Raw genomic sequence first — 18,164 nt, 5'->3', positions numbered from 1 at the left:
ATATATCGAATTTAATATAAAAAAAAGACAGTATAAATATATGTATATATATAAAAACGATGTTATATATAATAAATGTTGAACATAGATACAAATGAAAAAGAGTGCAAAATTAGAGCTGCCCTATTAATGTAGTGTAAATAAGAAATGGTTATGGTTATACATTTCTATATACATCAAACAATTAATATTACTTATAAATTAATAACAAAACAACAAATAATACATGGAATCAGGAAGTGGATCTTGGTGCTCTTCTCCACTAGTCAAGTGGACGCTAATAATACTAGGATGCCAGGATGCAATCAGTGAGAAAATGAACACTTGGTCAGAGCCAGGCTAGCAATACTTGTCCTTTTAGAGCACTTGGTGAGCCTGATCACCTGTTCAACTCTCCTGTCCACACAACGTCACGCCTTTAAACAGCTTAGGGCTCCTATGCGCCTCACGGCCTCTTTACTCTTCAGTGGCACCGAGCTCTCCTCCGCCGTCGTCGTCACCACCGACTCCAGCGGCAGCGACGACGGCGACTCCTTGACCCTCCTGACGGGCAGCTCCACCTGCAGCCGTTTCCAGAAGCGCGAGGAGAGGTCTTGCGAGCGCTCGCCCTCCCAGCGGACCAGCGCCAGAACGCCGCGGGCCCGCTTCAGCTCCCGCACCCAGCTGTCGCGGCTGATGCGCTTGTACTGGACCAGGATGACCCGCAGGCCCCCGCCGGACACCATGCGGTCCAGCCCGGCCCGCAGCTCCAGCATGGCCTGGGTGCCCTTGACCTCGCGCTCGGGGCTCACCACCACTATCTGGCGCCGGCAGGCGTTCACAAAAGACAGAGTCTCATCGGTTATGGCTGAAAAGAGGGGGGGGGGGGGGGGGGTTACTGATGTGGAAGCACACGTTGTCCATCTCTCTCTCTCTCTCTCTTACACACACACATACTGTACACACACACACACATACATCCAAACACGCACATGCACACGTACGCACACACACACACGCACACCCACACGCACACACACACACACACACACACACACACACACACACACACACACACACACACACACACACACACACACACACACACACACACACACACACACACACACACACACACACACACACACACACACACACACACACACACACACACACACACACACACACACACACACACACATATTCAGGGCACCCAGATTAGCAGCAGCCTAAGGAACAGATCTGTGCCAGACAATGGGTCACCCTAGAGACTGCTGCTCACCGAGACAGACAGAGAGAGACAGCCAGACCAACAGACAGAGCAGACCAGTCAGACAGACCAACAGACAGAGCAGAGCAGAGCAGTCAGACAAACCAACAGACAGAGCAGAGCAGAGCAGTCAGACAGGCAGACAGACTGACGGAAAAAGAGACAGACAGAGTAGACAGGCAGAATAAACAGACAAACAGAGAGACTGACAGCACAGACAGACAGACAGACAGACAGAGAAAGACTGACAGCACAGTCAGACAGACAGACAGGTTCAGACAGACAGACAGACAGACAGAGAGACTGACAGCACAGTCAGTCAGACAGACAGACAGACAGACAGACAGACAGACAGAGACTGACAGCACAGTCAGACAGACAGACAGACAGGTTCAGACAGACAAACAGACAGACAGAAAGACTGAGCACAGTCAGACAGACAGACAGGTTCAGACAGACAGAGAGACTGAGCAGTCAGACAGACAGACAGCAAGGCAGACGGACAGAGAGACTGACAGCACAGTCAGTCAGTCAGACAGACAGACAGACAGAGAGACTGAGCACAGTCAGACAGACAGACAGACAGACAGCCAGTAAGGCAGACAGACAGAGACTGACAGCAGTCAGTCAGACAGACAGACAGAGAGACTGACAGCACAGTCAGTCAGACAGACAGAGCATGTGTAGCGCCAGCAGGGACACTCACTGCCTCCAGGAAGACTGTCTCTGTCGAAGATGCACACGGTGTAGCCCAGCTCGTTCTCCAGCACCTTGCGCAGTGTCTTGATCACAAACTCCTCTTCCTCGCTTTGCCGCGCATACGAGATGTACACGTCATACTCCTTATCATCTGCAGGGGGCGACAGCAAGCACAGACACAGTCAAACATGGAGTAACACATCCTAAACTCCTCTCTCTCTCTTTCTCTCTCTCCTTCTCTCTTTCTCTCTCTATATATCACTCACTCAATCTCTAATACATACACACACACATACACACATACACACACACTATATCACTCACTTACTCTCTCTCTCACACATACAGTACACACACACACACACACACACACACACACTTCAAACAATAGTAAAATGTTTATACGGGTGGACTGACACTTTTCAACTCACCTGTGGACCTCTCGTCGGAGCCAAAGTGGGAGCGGTACAAGAGAAGGAGCTCCAGCCAGAAGACTTGGTAAATGACTAACATGGACACCATGATAATTACGATCGTAGCCAGCCCACAGATCAGCTCCACGTATGGCTTCCCCACTGAGAGAGAGAGAGAGAGAGATGTAGAGAAGACAGGAAGAGAGAGAGAATGATGATAGAGAGATGTAGAGAGAAGATAGGGAGAGAGAAAGATGAGAGAGATGTAGGGAGAAGATAGCCAGAGTGAGAAAGAAAGAAGAGAGAGAGATGGAGAGAAGATAGAGAGAGAGAAAGAAGAGAGAGAGGGAGAGAGGATATAGCCATATGAAATGAGAGTACACCGGAAAAAAAGAGAAAAGAGGAAGAGAGGTATTTTGAGAAACGAGTGCAGCTCTGGTGAATTGGTATGTATTGAGTAAGCGTGTGGTAATAAGGTACACTTCCACTGCAACGGATTTCCTTTGACCAAACCCACTGGAGGATGTGAGCCATTATGAAGTAAATACCGAATTGCTGTATATAAATCAGTTGCAATTTAAAGATATTAAATCATGAAAAACAAAATGAGGCTAATGGAAATGGAACTAATGGAACCGCATCAGATTTTTCAACTGCTTTTTCGAAAGTCCGAGCAGAAAATCAAGTCTCTCTTTTTTTTTTTGGCTAAAAAACAAACCCTCGCCAAGGACAGGGCTATGCCAGCTCGGCTATGAGAAAGACTGATGATAAACAGCTCATGCAAACTACTCCAACACTTGCAGATCAGTCCACTTTATCTGTGGCCTCCAGCAGAGACGGAGGACATCTCCATAAAATCCATCATGTCAGGATGGAGCCCCCTCATCCATCTTCATCTCCACCCTCCAAACCAAATGGGTCCCCACTGCCAGCCAAATGTGTGGGCTGAGAGGTTGGAGAGGCCTCTGGGGCCATGAATGGATTTATTGAGAGAAAGCCAATGATTAGGGCATGTGTGTGTGTGTGTGTGTGTGTGTGTGTGTGTGTGTGCAGCTGTGGCTGTAAGGGAGTGCCCCTGTCCCAGGTGGCCACAGTTCATGGCTGCCCATCAAGTGACAGCTTCCCAGAGAGGGGTGGAGATAATAAAAAAAATAAAAAACTCTAATAAATCCCAACTCCTCTGTAGCACAGGAAGGGCCATCGTAAAGGAGAGCATCTAAAGCAGATGGGTAGACTGAGCGGAGGGAGGATGGCTAGTCTGTGAACTCCTAAGGGTGATCATAGTCCTATGAAAAGAAGAGGAATGCAGAGGGTGCAACGCAGATGTCTTCTTTTGACCATATTCCTCTCTGTGTGAGAAATGGGACAGGGACAAGATAGTGAAGTGAGCAAGCCCAAGACAAAGCCAGGCTTATTACTGGTGTACGTGACCTCTCACTCAAGCCTCTCTCACAACCAAGAACTGCACATAGTCAAAACAAGAACGGCAATATTCTTACACCAAGGAACACCAACCATCAACAAAGTTGGCCGGTTTTGGTACACAGAAACAAATAGCTGTGTCCTCCCCTAGGCATGTTTATAACAACAAATGTAAACAAATGTTGGTGTCAAAAGGGCATTGTAGTGTGCTTTTGCAGATGGATGAGCCTGCAAAGAACCTACATGGCTGTATGGCTGAATCTGCACTGAATCTGTGGCTGAATGCTACAGGTAAGAGTGCTTAAAATTCCACTACGGCAGCGATCACACTGGGATTAACAAAGTGGCAGAGGTACAGCAGAAACACTCACTACAAGACACAGAGAGAAAGAGAGGGAGAGAGAGAGCGAGAGAGGCTTTATGCCCAAGTTCACCTGCCGCCAGGTGAAGCACCTACACTACAGTATGACGATAATGAGGCTTAATGCCACTGCCATGCCCACAACCATGGCACTGCCACCACCAGGCCAATAGGGGGCACAGAGAGACAGAACAAATCTCACTGGAGTACAACTGATTTATTACGTGTTCATGTCAAACAAAATACAAAAATAGGCTTAAAGTACGTCTGCATTTGTATCAGATTAAAAAAATATATATAAACCGAATATATACCGAAAAAAATCAATTATCCAAATGACAACCAAACTCGTCTCCCCTATACTCTTATACTCCTACGGCCAAAGGTGAGTCATTTCTCAAGGCTGGAGGCTAGGACTAGGTTCAGTTGGAGAAGTGCGTACTCACCCTCCTCCTTGAGGATCGCTTGGCTGGTGGCATTGCCTCGGCTGTTGCGAGCGGAGCAGCGGAACTCTTTGTGCAGATCCTCCCCCTTGAAGTCACGAATGTGCAGCACAGTCTCTCTGGTCTCGTCCTTCAACTCCTCGAGTACAATCCTGCGGGGAGAAAAAACCAACGGACACAACGCAAGTGAGGAAAAAAAGACAGCGGGGCAGTTGGTGAGGGGCAAAACAAATGAAGATATTGGGGAGGAAATGGAGAATAGAAAATGAGGAGATGAGAAAGAGAGGGAAGGAAGGAGTGACTAGGGAGGAGAGGTTTGTAGACGATGGGAGAGAGGAAAGTAGGGATAGAGAGTAGGGCTGCACGATTCAGGGAAAATATCTAATTCCGATTTTTCTGACATACTGCGATCGCGATTATGTGTCATATTTGTGATATGATTCTTGAATGATCTGATTCAGTTCAATATTCCAAACGTCTGTTTCATTTGTGCCACCCTTGACTGGTGAGCACGGCCAGTGCACAGGAAGCAAAGCACCCCCAATGGACTGTGACGCTCACCAATCAGAACTTCTCTACCTCAAGCACTTCACTCATCCACCAGCCAAGTGGCACAATCAAGGAGGATGTTTCATATAAAATTCACAAATGTGACAAAATTAACTGTGCATGACTATTTGTAGCTTTTGCGATTAGGTAATTGCGTTAGCTCATATTGCGATTACCATTGCGATAACTGTGCCGCCCCAATAGAGAACGGATAAGAGACAGGATGAGAGAACACCTGTAGGGCAAGGAGAGAACAGACACACCTGGAGGTGACATTGTAGCGCTGGTCACCCACATTCTCTATTCTTTTGCCGTCCACGGTCCACCAGAGATCCTGTGTCTCTGTCTCGCCGGCCTCCGTCTCGATGTAGGGCAGCAGGGCCCTACAGGTCAATGCTGCAGGCTCTCCTGTGGAGGAAACCACCAAGACACACATTAGAATCTAATGATTAGATAGATTTCATCAACCCCAGGATGTGATGATCTCACTATCTAAATCTAGGGGTGCACACAAAAATGACGTGGTTCGATGTGTACTTGGAGACATGGTTCGGTTAATTTATTTTTCGGTACGGTAATAAAATTCAATGACAATAAAAAGGTGTTGAATGTTCTTTTTGACATACCAATATGTTTGTGTGGGTGCTCGAATTTGGGCAGCCGTGGCCTACTGGTTAGGGCTTCGGACTTGTAACCTGAGGGTTGCCGGTTCAATCCCCGACCAGTCCACGGCTGAAGTGCCCTTGAGCAAGGCACCTAACCCCTCATTGCTCTCCGAGCGCCACTGGTTGGGCAGGCAGCTCACTGCTTTGGATTGTGTGATTCACCTCACTGTGTGTTCACTAATTCGGTTAAATTGGGTTACATGCAGAGAACTGAATTTCCCTCACGGGATCAAAAAAGTATTCTATTCTATTCTATTTGAAACATGGTCCACATACTGTTTACTGATTGATTACTGTTAAAGGCTGTGCATTCGGGACACAACTGTATTGAACCTAACATACTGTACCTAAACAATTCAGTACCAGTACGTGTACCTGTACACCCCCTGTGGTCAAGTCCTTCTCTTGGTCACATTTAGCCTTTAATTGTCAGAACAGTGAGACAAGTGAAGTGGGAAAGACATGGGTGTGGGACGGGCCCCGAGTCATGGACACATAGGGTGCCTCTCATTCGTCTTTTATACATCCTCCCTTCCTTCCTCGGGCCTCATCCTCACTGCTCTACATAAATAATGATGGGGCGGCAACAATGGGATAGTCTATCCAGTGTTAGTTATAGATCAGTGGGAACGAGCCTGGAGGACAGAGCATCGAGGCTCGAGGAGGTTATGTTGCGAGGCACCCATAGACTCGAATGTGGTGGGAAAACAGCTCCTCCCATCATCAGTCAAGTGATGTGTGCAGCTCAGGCAATAGGGCTCGGGATCATGACGTGAAAACTTTGCGGGCGCAGCTCCTTAGTTTACTATGGATTACTATGGATTTACTCCCGCCTATTAGTTTGTTCCTGTTACTTAGTTTTTGCCTTCTTGGTCGTATGTTGCTGTGTAGTGGGGTGTACTACAGTACTACACTACAGTATGACGATAATGAGGCTTAATGCCACTGCCATGCCCACAACCATGGCACTGCCACCACCAGGCCAATAGGGGGCACAGAGAGACAGAACAAATCTCACTGGAGTACAACTGATTTATTACGTGTTCATGTCAAACAAAATACAAAAATAGGCTTAAAGTACGTCTGCATTTGTATCAGATTAAAAAAATATATATAAACCGAATATATACCGAAAAAAATCACTTTGCGGGCGCAGCTCCTTAGTTTACTATGGATTACTATGGATTTACTCCCGCCTATTAGTTTGTTCCTGTTACTTAGTTTTTGCCTTCTTGGTCGTATGTTGCTGTGTAGTGGGGTGTACTACAGTACTACACTACAGTATGACGATAATGAGGCTTAATGCCACTGCCATGCCCACAACCATGGCACTGCCACCACCAGGCCAATAGGGGGCACAGAGAGACAGAACAAATCTCACTGGAGTACAACTGATTTATTACGTGTTCATGTCAAACAAAATACAAAAATAGGCTTAAAGTACGTCTGCATTTGTATCAGATTAAAAAAATATATATAAACCGAATATATACCGAAAAAAATCACAAATAACAGCGCCACCCATTATCGCAAGAGGAAAAGAATCGCTAATACTACATTTCTGCTTCTTGTCTTCAGCATCTGAATGAATGGGTATTACATTCAGTGCGCTACCAGCATGGCAGCTATATTCCTAGAATGCAAGGCGTGTGCCCGAGCCATATTAGCTCTACATATTTTGGTGGCAACACTGAACACCATTTAACCAAATATAGACGTCAGTTCTCCTTTTGGTACTTCCTGTGCATGTGGCTAAGTGTGCTTATTAGCACAGTCACAGTAACACAGCACTGAGATCTAATCAGTCACTCTCTCCATGTCTACACCACACATCCGCAGCACAGGAAGGCGTGTGGTACTGTAGGTCCCAGATCAGTGATGCGTGCAGCAGCCATGTCACCTCACCTTTCGTAACAGCGTAATCTTGCCCCTCGGCCGGGTTGAGTATGGTGGGCTCTTTACGAACCTTGTCATTGGCTAAAATGAAGGACGAATGAAAAGTGAAGGTCAGAGACAAGTATGACAACAAGACAGTATATGACAAGACAGTATGACATGATAAGCAATTAAGGTACGGTGCTGTCGAGAGAGGGAGGGAGGAAGATGACACCTAGCAGACATATTAGCGTCACTCACACACAGCGACGGCGTGGATCACTCTGGTGAAGTTGACATGTCGACCAGCCTTGTCGTACGAGACCACGCATGCGTAGTTTCCCTGGAAAAACTCGAACATGCTATACACTGTGACACTGTCACCTTCAGCTTGCATGTACTGTCTTCCAAGTTCTTTAATGGTCTTGCATTTCTGTTGAGATTTCTGAAAGAAAAAGAAAAACATCAAGACGTGAAAAAAGTGAAGGACATACAGTATACTGTACACATACTGTTCATAGACAGAGGAAACGGATATCAGGAAAGGAGAAGAGACATACCACAGTAAAGAGATCTTTAACTCTTTTAAAGCACTTCTAAAGAATACATTTAAATAATCTCTAGTTCCACTATTCAGGGCCTCATTTCTGAAGATCCTTCAGATTCACTTGTAGTGTCTTGCCTGTAGAGGCGTATGCTATTATGCAGTATTAGCAGGGTTAAAACACACAATTACACGTACATTATATTTTTCCTAACTTTCCCAACTTTTCCTTCAATTTGTCACTAGACGCTAACCTTCACAAAAGTTGACTTAATCTATCAAGCTGACACTCAAACAAACACGCACACACACACACACACACATACACACACACACACACACACGACATGCACACATACTGTACATACGCTTTGGACAAAGGCTTCTGTTAAGTACTGAAGCATAAGCATAACCATAACATGACATGCACACATACATGACACAGTTTGAACTCACATGGTACCACGTGGTGGTGTAGCTGAGGTGGCGGTGCTGCACCATGTCGACGTCGGGACACGAGAACGTTTTCATGCCCATGAGGGGGATGCGCACCTCTTTGGGCGCTACAACCACCTGCTCCACACACCCGGCTCCTGGGGGAATCACCTCGAGCCTCATGGAGACCCTGATGCAAAATGTCTTGTTGCTGCAACATCAGAGATCATCCTGAGCGATCTTTCTGCATCTCCATCGTCACATTTTCTTTAGCTATCACTTTTTTTTATTTACTGTGTTCAACTCGTGTGACTCAGATTATACCATCAGACTGTGAACACTGAAGATGGGTTAAGCCCAAAACGTTTGGGTCTCAGTTTTAGTCCATCTAAGGCCTAGATTAGAAGACTGAGACTGTTGAGGATTATTTTAATACTTTACACATTTGACTGATTTCAAACTTGGCACGTGTCCTGCTACAGACACCAGTGAGTGCAGTGGCAAATTTGGAAACATATTGTTAAATGTCGTTAAAACAGGCACACATTGCGTTTGCCGCTCTGTAGCCATTCCCCCTTCAATAAAAAAAACCCTACATTGTCTTGCCATGATGCAATGTTTGAAAAAGCTACATCTATTTACATTAAGAGTGCGCATTGACCATTAAGACATATGGAGTCAGGATTAGATCCCCAACAGAACATCAGTCATTCTAGTTCAACCAATTACTCTATATTCTTCCTTTTGTCATTCTTCTCTCTCTCTCTCTCTCTCTCTCTCTCTCATTTTACACACACACACACACACACACACACACACACACACAGACAGACAATTGTGTACCTCAACATGCAGGTGTATTTGCCCGAGTCTTGCTGGGTGGCCGGTTCCAGCCACAGCCACTCTCTGTCCTTGGGGTACTGTTTGAGTTTAATGGGTTCCTCCTGAGACTGGCCGGCTGCCTTGCGGTACCAGAGGAGGGTGAGGCCGCTGGCCTGCGTGGCGCTGTAGTTGTAGACGTTGTGGTGGAGCGGGCATCGCAGCCACCCGACCTCCCCCTCCTGCACAGCCACGGGCTGCTCCACCTCTCCCCAGTCCAGGCACTGAGACTCTGGGGGAGAAGAGGGGACACAGGGGGTGGGCAGGTTAATAGAGCACAGTGGTATGGACTAAACACCCACAGGAATACAAACATGTGTGTAATCTCTCTCTCTCTCACACACACACACACACACACACACACACACACACACACACACAGATAACTGGAACACTGCCAGCGGATGTCCCATGAGAATCGTGAGCACTTAGTGAAGAATACTCGGAGCAAAGAGCAAAGGCTTGATCAATAAGCGATTTTAATCAATTTCAGGATCCTGACTCTGGCATTTATCTTACACTCAAACACAGTTTAGCTCACTTGGGCTTCCTGTAGCTATAAATGCCCAGTAATTGGGTCATCAAATTTATGACATAAATGGCTTGTAAAAGTTTAAACATTATATAGACTCAATCAATTACAGTTTAAAACAGTGACATCAGCAACTGCCAGGCCTCGACGAAATGGCTGAGCATTAATGATCTCACATATACAAATTCTCACAATTTTACACACACACACACACACACGCACACGCACACGCACACGCACACGCACACGCACACGCACACGCACACACACACAAGCTTAATAAGGGAACAGGGGAAACTATTTTTCGCCAGTGAGCAGATGTGGACTGTTAGCGCTGGCTTACAGCATTAACATGAGTTATGACACTGCATCAAAGCTGTCACATATTTAACGGCATCCTTCATCACAGGCACAACTAAATCAAAACTCACATGCTGAGACACTGAGCACACTTCATGCTGAACACTCACCATCTCCACACACACACACACACACACACACACACACTAACACACACACACTAACTTACATACTGACTGTCAGACCACATATTCAACAGAGGTGCAGGCAAAAACAAATTCCCAATCAGCACACAGAAACCACTAGCACAGACTTTGTGCTATATATGGTCATACAGGTGACCATAAAACTTCCTGACATGCATTTCACAGAAAGCAGGGGTTTGGTTTGGTTTAGTTTTTTCGAGGTAAAGTAGGTCACTGCCAGCCTGAGCAGACAGCCAACTTCAGCCCCACCCACAACATTTGAAGTCGGGAAGTTCGGTCTGGACTTGTTCCATTCACATGCCTCTATGAAATCGTGAGAATCGGGCAGACCGATGGAATCGTGCGGACCGATGGAATCATCCAGGCGGTGTCCAGGTGCAAGATATTACTGTAAAGCGCAATAACTTTATATATATATATATAATATATATATATATATAAAAAAGAAAACAGTGATATCAAGGCATTTGTCAAAAGATGGATGCTCTGACTGTTTTCTGTAGGATTTCACGGTAGGTTACTTCATAGCTCTGATTGGTTCGGTGCTTCGGTCTATCTACAGTAATTGTGTGCAGAGGGCATGTTTTTCTCTGCATCGATTGAAACACGCCCCATAATCACATCCCAACTCTTAGATTCCAGATCCGAATTCTGAATAGGTCTCAGGCCGGTAGCCTAACCGTGGTTCCCATTACGATGATCCGTTCCCCTTCCCCTCTTGCCTGCCCTTGTTGACTATGGTGGTAGCGGTGTTTGTGGGGGCGTGGGTGGGGGTGGGGGTGGGGCGATCTATGCTACATTGGTCGGCAGTTTGCTGGTAATTGCCCTGTCAGTTTCTCCGTGGAGGGGGATTAGTCTTCCCATTAAAATCGTCTACATACCAGCACATGGCGCGGGACGTTACAAATGAAGCGCTTCTGGAACAATCCATTTCCCGCGGAGCTTGGGGAGGGCAGGTAGAGGTGTGTGTGTGTGTGTGTGTGTGTGTGTTGGGGGGGGGGGGGGTGTTAATTCATCCCACCACCTCCATCTTTTTTTTCCCCTCCCATCAGGATCCAAATGAGAAACCCTCAAAAGGTGTTCTCCTCCCAGGGGGGAGTCTGTCCGGAGGAGATGTGCGGCGCCACGCTGCGCTGCGCCGCGCTGTGTGACCTACTGTACCATTGGAAAAGTCCCAGCCAAGCACAAACAGAACAGTAGCAGAGAGAGCTCTGCAGCTGCTTCTCCCCGCTGGCCACTACACCTGGGCTCGCTGGCTAAAAGCTCTCCGCTGGCTGCCGACTCCCAGAGAGAGACTGATGATGCCAAGGTCATTGGGACGAACCCCCCTCCCTGCATTCACTTCAGTGTGAGTGAACACCGTAACCAGTAACACAACTGCTTATTCAGCTCAACTATATCAGCACTGGTTCTACGCGCAAACGTGACATGGATTATGTGCTCCTGCAACCGGTGATTCTTATTAGCAGCTAATGACTACATGGAGTCACACAGGAAATGCATGATCTCTGGATAAGATCCTCACAGCTCATAGGGTCACTAGAAGGCCAGTAGAATCCATCATTTACATGAGCCAACACTGAGCATCTCCATGACACCTCAGACATCCGGTATTCTATTTCCGGGCCGAAGCTGCGATGTATTGATTTTAATGTGGTGGTTGACAGTGCTTGATGCATGCTAAGCAATGTAAAAGCAAACGTATATACAGTATATTTTTATGCCAGTCATATATAGAACATCCTTATTGAGTGCAGAATTTGAGTTACACTCGAAAGAAATTTAAGTTGAAGAATATTCTTGTTAGCCTGCTGAGAAACTTATAATGTAAACAGAGTGGACAGAAGATGAAAACCAGATGAAAGTAGGGTTAAGGTGGATACTTGTAGTGCGTTGGTTATCAAAACAAACGCCAGGCAACCAATCGAATGTCATCAGAGTCTCACCTGAGTGGTTATTAACTTGAGTGGCAGCTTCAGTGGCCTCCCCTTCCCCAATCACCACAGCGAACGAGAGGAGGGAGATGATGAGGGCAACCCTGTGAGGAAGGAGAAAGAGAATAAGAGAGCGTGAGGCGACAGATTGATAGTATATTTATTCATCCACCACTCTATTGATCGCACACTCAAACATATTTCACTTGAGGTGGAGACTCACATTTCTTTTTATTACAGCACACAGATGCTCAAAATGGAGATGAGAGACTCTGTGTGTGTGTGTGTGTGTGTGTGTGTGTGTGCACTGCATTCATGCGTGCATGTGTGTATGTGTGTGTGGTGCATCAGCGAGAGAGAGAAAGTAAGTGTGTGTGTGTGTGTGTGTGAGTGTGTGTGTGTGTGTGCACTAAAGAGGATGCAGTGAATGAATGCTGGAATTAGACAAGCCGAATGCCTACACATCTGAGAGAGTGAGAGTGCACAGATGGTTACGCGCCAGGGGAGAGATACGGCTGGATCCTGACGGCGAATCTTCAGAGAGTTGTAAGAGTGATGCCTCTCCCACTTATTAACTGCCCTATACATCACCGCCTTTTACTGCTGTGGCAATGAGAAACTACAGGTACTCTAAACTGCCTCTCTCCCAGATACACTCCTATTGCACACAGGCGGAGAGTAGGTAGGTGAGGCTATATACTTGTTTATGTCCTTTTTAAATTAAGTTCACACAGAGAATCATAAATTGGTGATTTTTAAACACATTTGATGAGGAAAACACATTACTGTGTAGCCTACACTGACTGACAAGATGTGCAGCCAAATGAAGACAGACCACTTCTGACTAACAAGCATTTAAACGCCAACATAAGATGATTAAAATGCCACATTCTCTGAGTGTCGTCCAATTTCGTTAAAAAACCCAATTTTGCTAATCTTACAGTCACAAACGTGGCGCTTTAATTTTCCTGAGATGCATTAGTGCTGAATTAGTCGATGTATTCATTATAGCATTACAGGAAAAACAGCGTAGAAAGTCGATCGATGTAAAGAAGTTTTAAATGAGTCACTTGAATTACTTAAAAGGGTTGAGCTGCTCCTGCGGTGTACTAAATGCTGCCTCGGACGGACATCTCATTATTTCCTGAATGGAAAATCAAATTATACTTGGTGATCGATCGTAGGCTAGTCTTGCCGTGTCCTCGGCCAAACAAGGACAACAGCGAGTCATGGAACGATTCAGTCTGTCAACCAACAATTGATCGTTGTCAACTGGAGACTGGACATTTCCTACAGTAGCCTACACCACATCACTGACGTGCATTCCCCTAAATCTTTAACCAAACTACACAGACAATAGCTCTCTTTGGTCTTGAGGAAATAAGTGGTCAAAACTTACACGACAATCATAGCGATGTACGAGATCCGTTTAAGTCTAGTAGGTAGGATAGGAGGTTGTCGTAGTATACCCATGGTATGGTGCGTTGTGTAGGTCTGTAGTATTTGTATGAAATCTGTGAATGAACGGAGCATTGGTTGTTATGTCCGATAGACTACTCACATGGCCGGTGGTACATCCACTCTCCGCCGCGGGATGGGGGACTTCTCCTCGGGCGATCTGACACGCAGGGCAGGGCAGGGCATAGTGGCGCAGCAAGATGACAATCTGCGGCTGAGTCAGGTAAAGTTCCGTTTAGAAATGTAGAGGAAACCGAGCAAGGCACTGTGCACATATGCCAGCAAGGGACAGGCTTTGATTTAACGACCCCTTCTGCATGCGACCGTAAATCGTTAAGGCAAAAGGCAGGCGCGGAAAGGAACGGGCTGCTCCAAGGAACTCATCCAATCAAAGCGACACAGTTCACCACCCACGAGATGGGCTTGCGCTGCCAGTGAGGGGATATTTTATAAACTCACCTGTCCACCTCGTGAGTTACGGTCGTCCTGCTGCTGGATGTAAACTAGGCTACTTTGCGAAATATGCATGACACTTCATTGACATCAGGGGCTAGTCGGCTAGTTTCCGCTTACGTTAGTTGTCATTTCGTAATAATGTAGGTAGCCTAACCGAACTCGATCAAATTAAGATCTAATCTTCCAAAATGACAGTGACATATCGTGATATTTTGTAATGTAAGTTGTAAAGAGTAACTTTATCTTTAGGCTACTTCTAACATCATAATTTAAAAGTAGCCAACAACAAGACAACGCTAGTTGTAGGCGCTATAACTTATAAGGCAAATCAAGTCCTGAGTTTCAGTTTAAATTTGAGAATTAACTTGCGGAAGCTAGGCTACTTACAATAGCGGTCGTGGTCGATGGTGGACGTGGTCCCCACCTTCAAGTTTGCCATAGGCTCCGTCTTGTCAATTTTCTTTAGACTTAAGTTTTAAGGCTACCTGATATAGTGATAGAGCCAACCCATTAGCTCCTCCCAATGGAAACTCCTATTACACAGTAACTTCCTGACAATGACGCTGACCTTAGATGTTGCCGAAATAGTTTTTGGTTTTTTTGCCGATTGCTTGTACACTTTCACAAACTGAATAACGTCGTTTAAGCGTTGCTCATACCTACACAGCAGTAGCCTATCCTAAAGCCTATGTGTGATGAACGGCAGGGAGATTCGCCACATGCATGCATGCAGAACAACAGAGCTGGTTGGTAGCTGTATATCAACTGATTTTGACTGGTGGAGTGTGCCCAGTGTAGGCAGCCTCCCTTGTGGGGGAGACTTGAGTTCATAATTGTTGCATATAATCAACATGCATGTTGCATTACTGTTATCCTGTGCATACCCACCCACACCCCCTGTTTGAACAGTTTAGGCTGAATAGTCGGTCGGGTGGCGTTCACAATTTTGACTGTTTCCTCTCTTTCTCTCAACATACTGACTCAGTGTAGCTTCAGGAAGGCAGAACAATGCCTGGTCCTGCTGAGAAAATTCAGGGACTTCATAACCATAACCATAAATGTGGCCTGAGATGTCTTGTAGGCTATGGGCAAAAAAAATAAAAATAAAAAATACTTCTTGCCGAAGCACTTTTGAATTTATTTCCTCATATGAGGTTATATTATAGATTGTTATGGTCATTATTTGAACAGTGAAAATAATAATATAAGCGTTTTTCAACTTAAATGTCACTAATGCTGATTTTTCAATGATTCATTGAATTTAAATATTTTTCAAATACTTTCACAGCAAAAAATAGGCTATATGCTATTCATTTAGATTAATTAATCACAGAGTTTTTTTTTTTTTTTTTAATCGATTGACAGCCCTAGTTAAGACTAAAAGTCAAAGCCTTTTCCGATCATTAACCAAGCAAGTAAAATAGCTAGTGTGAAACAAACTCAATCATCTGTCCTCCATACTCTTAACAGTTGAAAGGAAGGCCAACCACACCATAGTAGATTCCATCCACCCCCTGCACAAGTCCTTCCAGTTATTACTATCAGGCCGCCACTGCAAAGTCCCCCTCATCAGGAAAAACACTTAGGCTACCGTAACTCATTTATTCCTACTGCCATAAAAACCCTAATAAACAATATACCTCCACCACTATATTATTATACTGTATACTGTAAACACTAAGCCAGCACACAAGTTAGGAACACTATCTTTTAAATCCTGTTCACCTTATCTATCTATCTATCTATTTATCTATCTTTCTACTGTATCTATCTATCTATTTACTTACTTACTGCAGTCACTTTCATTCTGTTGAATGCATTCTTTGTGAGCAAATTGTCTGGCTGGTGTCTTTGCATGTTCAGCCACTGATGATTTTCTGTCCTGACAGATGGTGAAGTGTTTCTGACACACCTACCATAGCGCCCCCCCACACACACTCAACATACTGATTTACAATAATAATCTTGTATAGTTTATAACACATTTATAAAAATGAAAAATGCTTAATAAATCACAAATTCCACTTAAAACTTCTTTGCAGTGCAAACTGACATGGTGGTGAAATAGGACAAGGACTGGACTATGACACACATGTGATTTCAAGAACTGCCGGGTAGGATTGGGTTGGGTTGTTCCACAGAAGTGTATCACTCCCCGGGCCCTGTGATACTTTCACTATCGCTTCTAGTGTAGTAGACTTTCGAGAATCTGGGAATGTTCCCGGAATCTGGAGTCTTTTCAAACAGATCAAGCAGAACATGTGCCAGAGGGAGTGGATGAGAGGAGTGGTTCCATGCTGATTTCCAAAACAATGACTCACTTCATAACTATGTAGCGACCTACTCTCTACAATATTAACGATCTGTAGTAAAGCTCTTTTAGAGTTTGATTGTAGTACAAGAGAAATAAGGACTGTGAGTAAAGTTGTCCAAAACTATCAAGAAAAGACTGCAGAATTGTTGATATCAAAAAAGATTTGCATAAATTGTACAAACTGCTAACACATAGGCACATACTGTATGGTGTCTAGACCATGTATGTACTGTACATCCCTGTAATTTGCAAGGAATAAAACCTTTACTGGGGAGCTGGCAAATGCCCAAGAAAGAGAAAAAGAGAACCAGGCAGAGAAAGCTCCTGATGCTCTTGTTGGCTGAGGAATGAGGTGTGAGGCTGAAGGGTAGTGATGCATATCCATGGCCCCTGCTGGCAAAGAGGGAATAAAAGCAGGCTATAATGCAAAGCCTGGACGGGGGGGGGGGGGGGGGGACCAGCTGAAAGGAGAAGGGTTGAGAAGGCGGGGGAGATGAGAAGACTGTGCCGTCGTATAGGTAGCCGTGATGGGTTTCAGTTGCGTCTCTGCAGTCAGTCTATTTGACTCCCTCCTCCATTTGGCTCCACCAGGCAGGGGTGCAATTTCCGTGCATTTCCAACTGAGTTAACAAACTTTGTTGGTTGCTATGCAATTTCTCATTACCAACCAACTAAGTTCCTTACAGGTTAGCAACTAGGTTTAGGGAAACGCACCCCGCGGTTGTGCATTGCTTGACCAGAGTGTCTCAACAAATGAAGAAGGACAGTGGAGTAGTCATAGTGAGAGTAACCATAGTACCTGTGTATTAGATCTGGTCCTGGCCTGAGATGCTCTGTGACCTACTGTAGCATGGTTTCTGTCTGAATAGTACAGGGGCCGGTTCAAGGAAGTGGAGAACTGTAGAAGCCAGAGGAGGAACAAGAGGAAGGCAGCGAGCAGTGCACTCTAAGCATGGATCACCCCTGAAGTGCTGGCTGAAGCATATTTGTTTGTCTACAGGGTTTCATCATGAGCGTCTTTCAGATTGCAGTGTACTTGCAGTGCAGCGCTGACACCCTCCCTCTTTACATCAGCGGGGATCCTGTGGAGAGGGTTCACAACTTCAAATTCCCTTGTAACCCTCATCTCTGACCGACTTACATGGATGTACAACACCACGGCAGTGTTAGAGAAGGCATAACGACGCCTGCATTTTCTCAGACTTGGAAAAAAAGAGATGCTGATGGTGCTCTTCTATACCGTTCCTCCATAGAGAGCATCCTAGTGTACTGTGTGTCTGTGTAGTACACTGGATGCTCTGCAGCAGACAAACAATGAATGCAAAGATTGATCAACACAGCACAGAAGATCATTGGTTGTCCTCTACTTTTACTAGAGGAAAATTGTCATCTCAAGACTGCTCTCAAAAGCCACAAAAATGACTGATCAC

General features: G+C 45.4%; 1 protein-coding gene across 2 annotated transcripts; it reads right to left on the bottom strand.

Annotated features, from left to right (window-relative positions):
• On the bottom strand, positions 1 to 14,942 carry LOC134099631 (interleukin-1 receptor accessory protein). Of its 2 annotated transcripts, XM_062552572.1 has the most exons (12): positions 14,808 to 14,942; positions 14,068 to 14,178; positions 12,519 to 12,610; positions 9,499 to 9,766; positions 8,677 to 8,866; positions 7,938 to 8,121; positions 7,707 to 7,778; positions 5,400 to 5,544; positions 4,591 to 4,739; positions 2,380 to 2,523; positions 1,956 to 2,099; positions 1 to 847 (listed from the first exon to the last, which is right to left on the bottom strand). In XM_062552572.1, the coding sequence occupies exons 2-12, from the start codon at positions 14,148 to 14,150 to the stop codon at positions 411 to 413; spliced, it is 1,908 nt and encodes a 635-aa protein (XP_062408556.1). In that variant the 5' UTR covers positions 14,151 to 14,178; positions 14,808 to 14,942; the 3' UTR covers positions 1 to 410. The 2 variants fall into 2 exon arrangements, with proteins under 2 accessions (XP_062408556.1, XP_062408555.1); XM_062552571.1 differs by lacking the exons at positions 14,068 to 14,178; positions 14,808 to 14,942 and adding an exon at positions 13,906 to 13,986.
• Positions 14,943 to 18,164: the final 3,222 nt, after the last annotated feature.

The sequence above is a fragment of the Sardina pilchardus genome, chromosome 13, assembly GCF_963854185.1.
Source record: "Sardina pilchardus chromosome 13, fSarPil1.1, whole genome shotgun sequence".
In the NCBI taxonomy this organism is placed as follows: domain Eukaryota; kingdom Metazoa; phylum Chordata; class Actinopteri; order Clupeiformes; family Clupeidae; genus Sardina; species Sardina pilchardus.
This window is presented reverse-complemented; position numbering and strand designations above follow the sequence as displayed.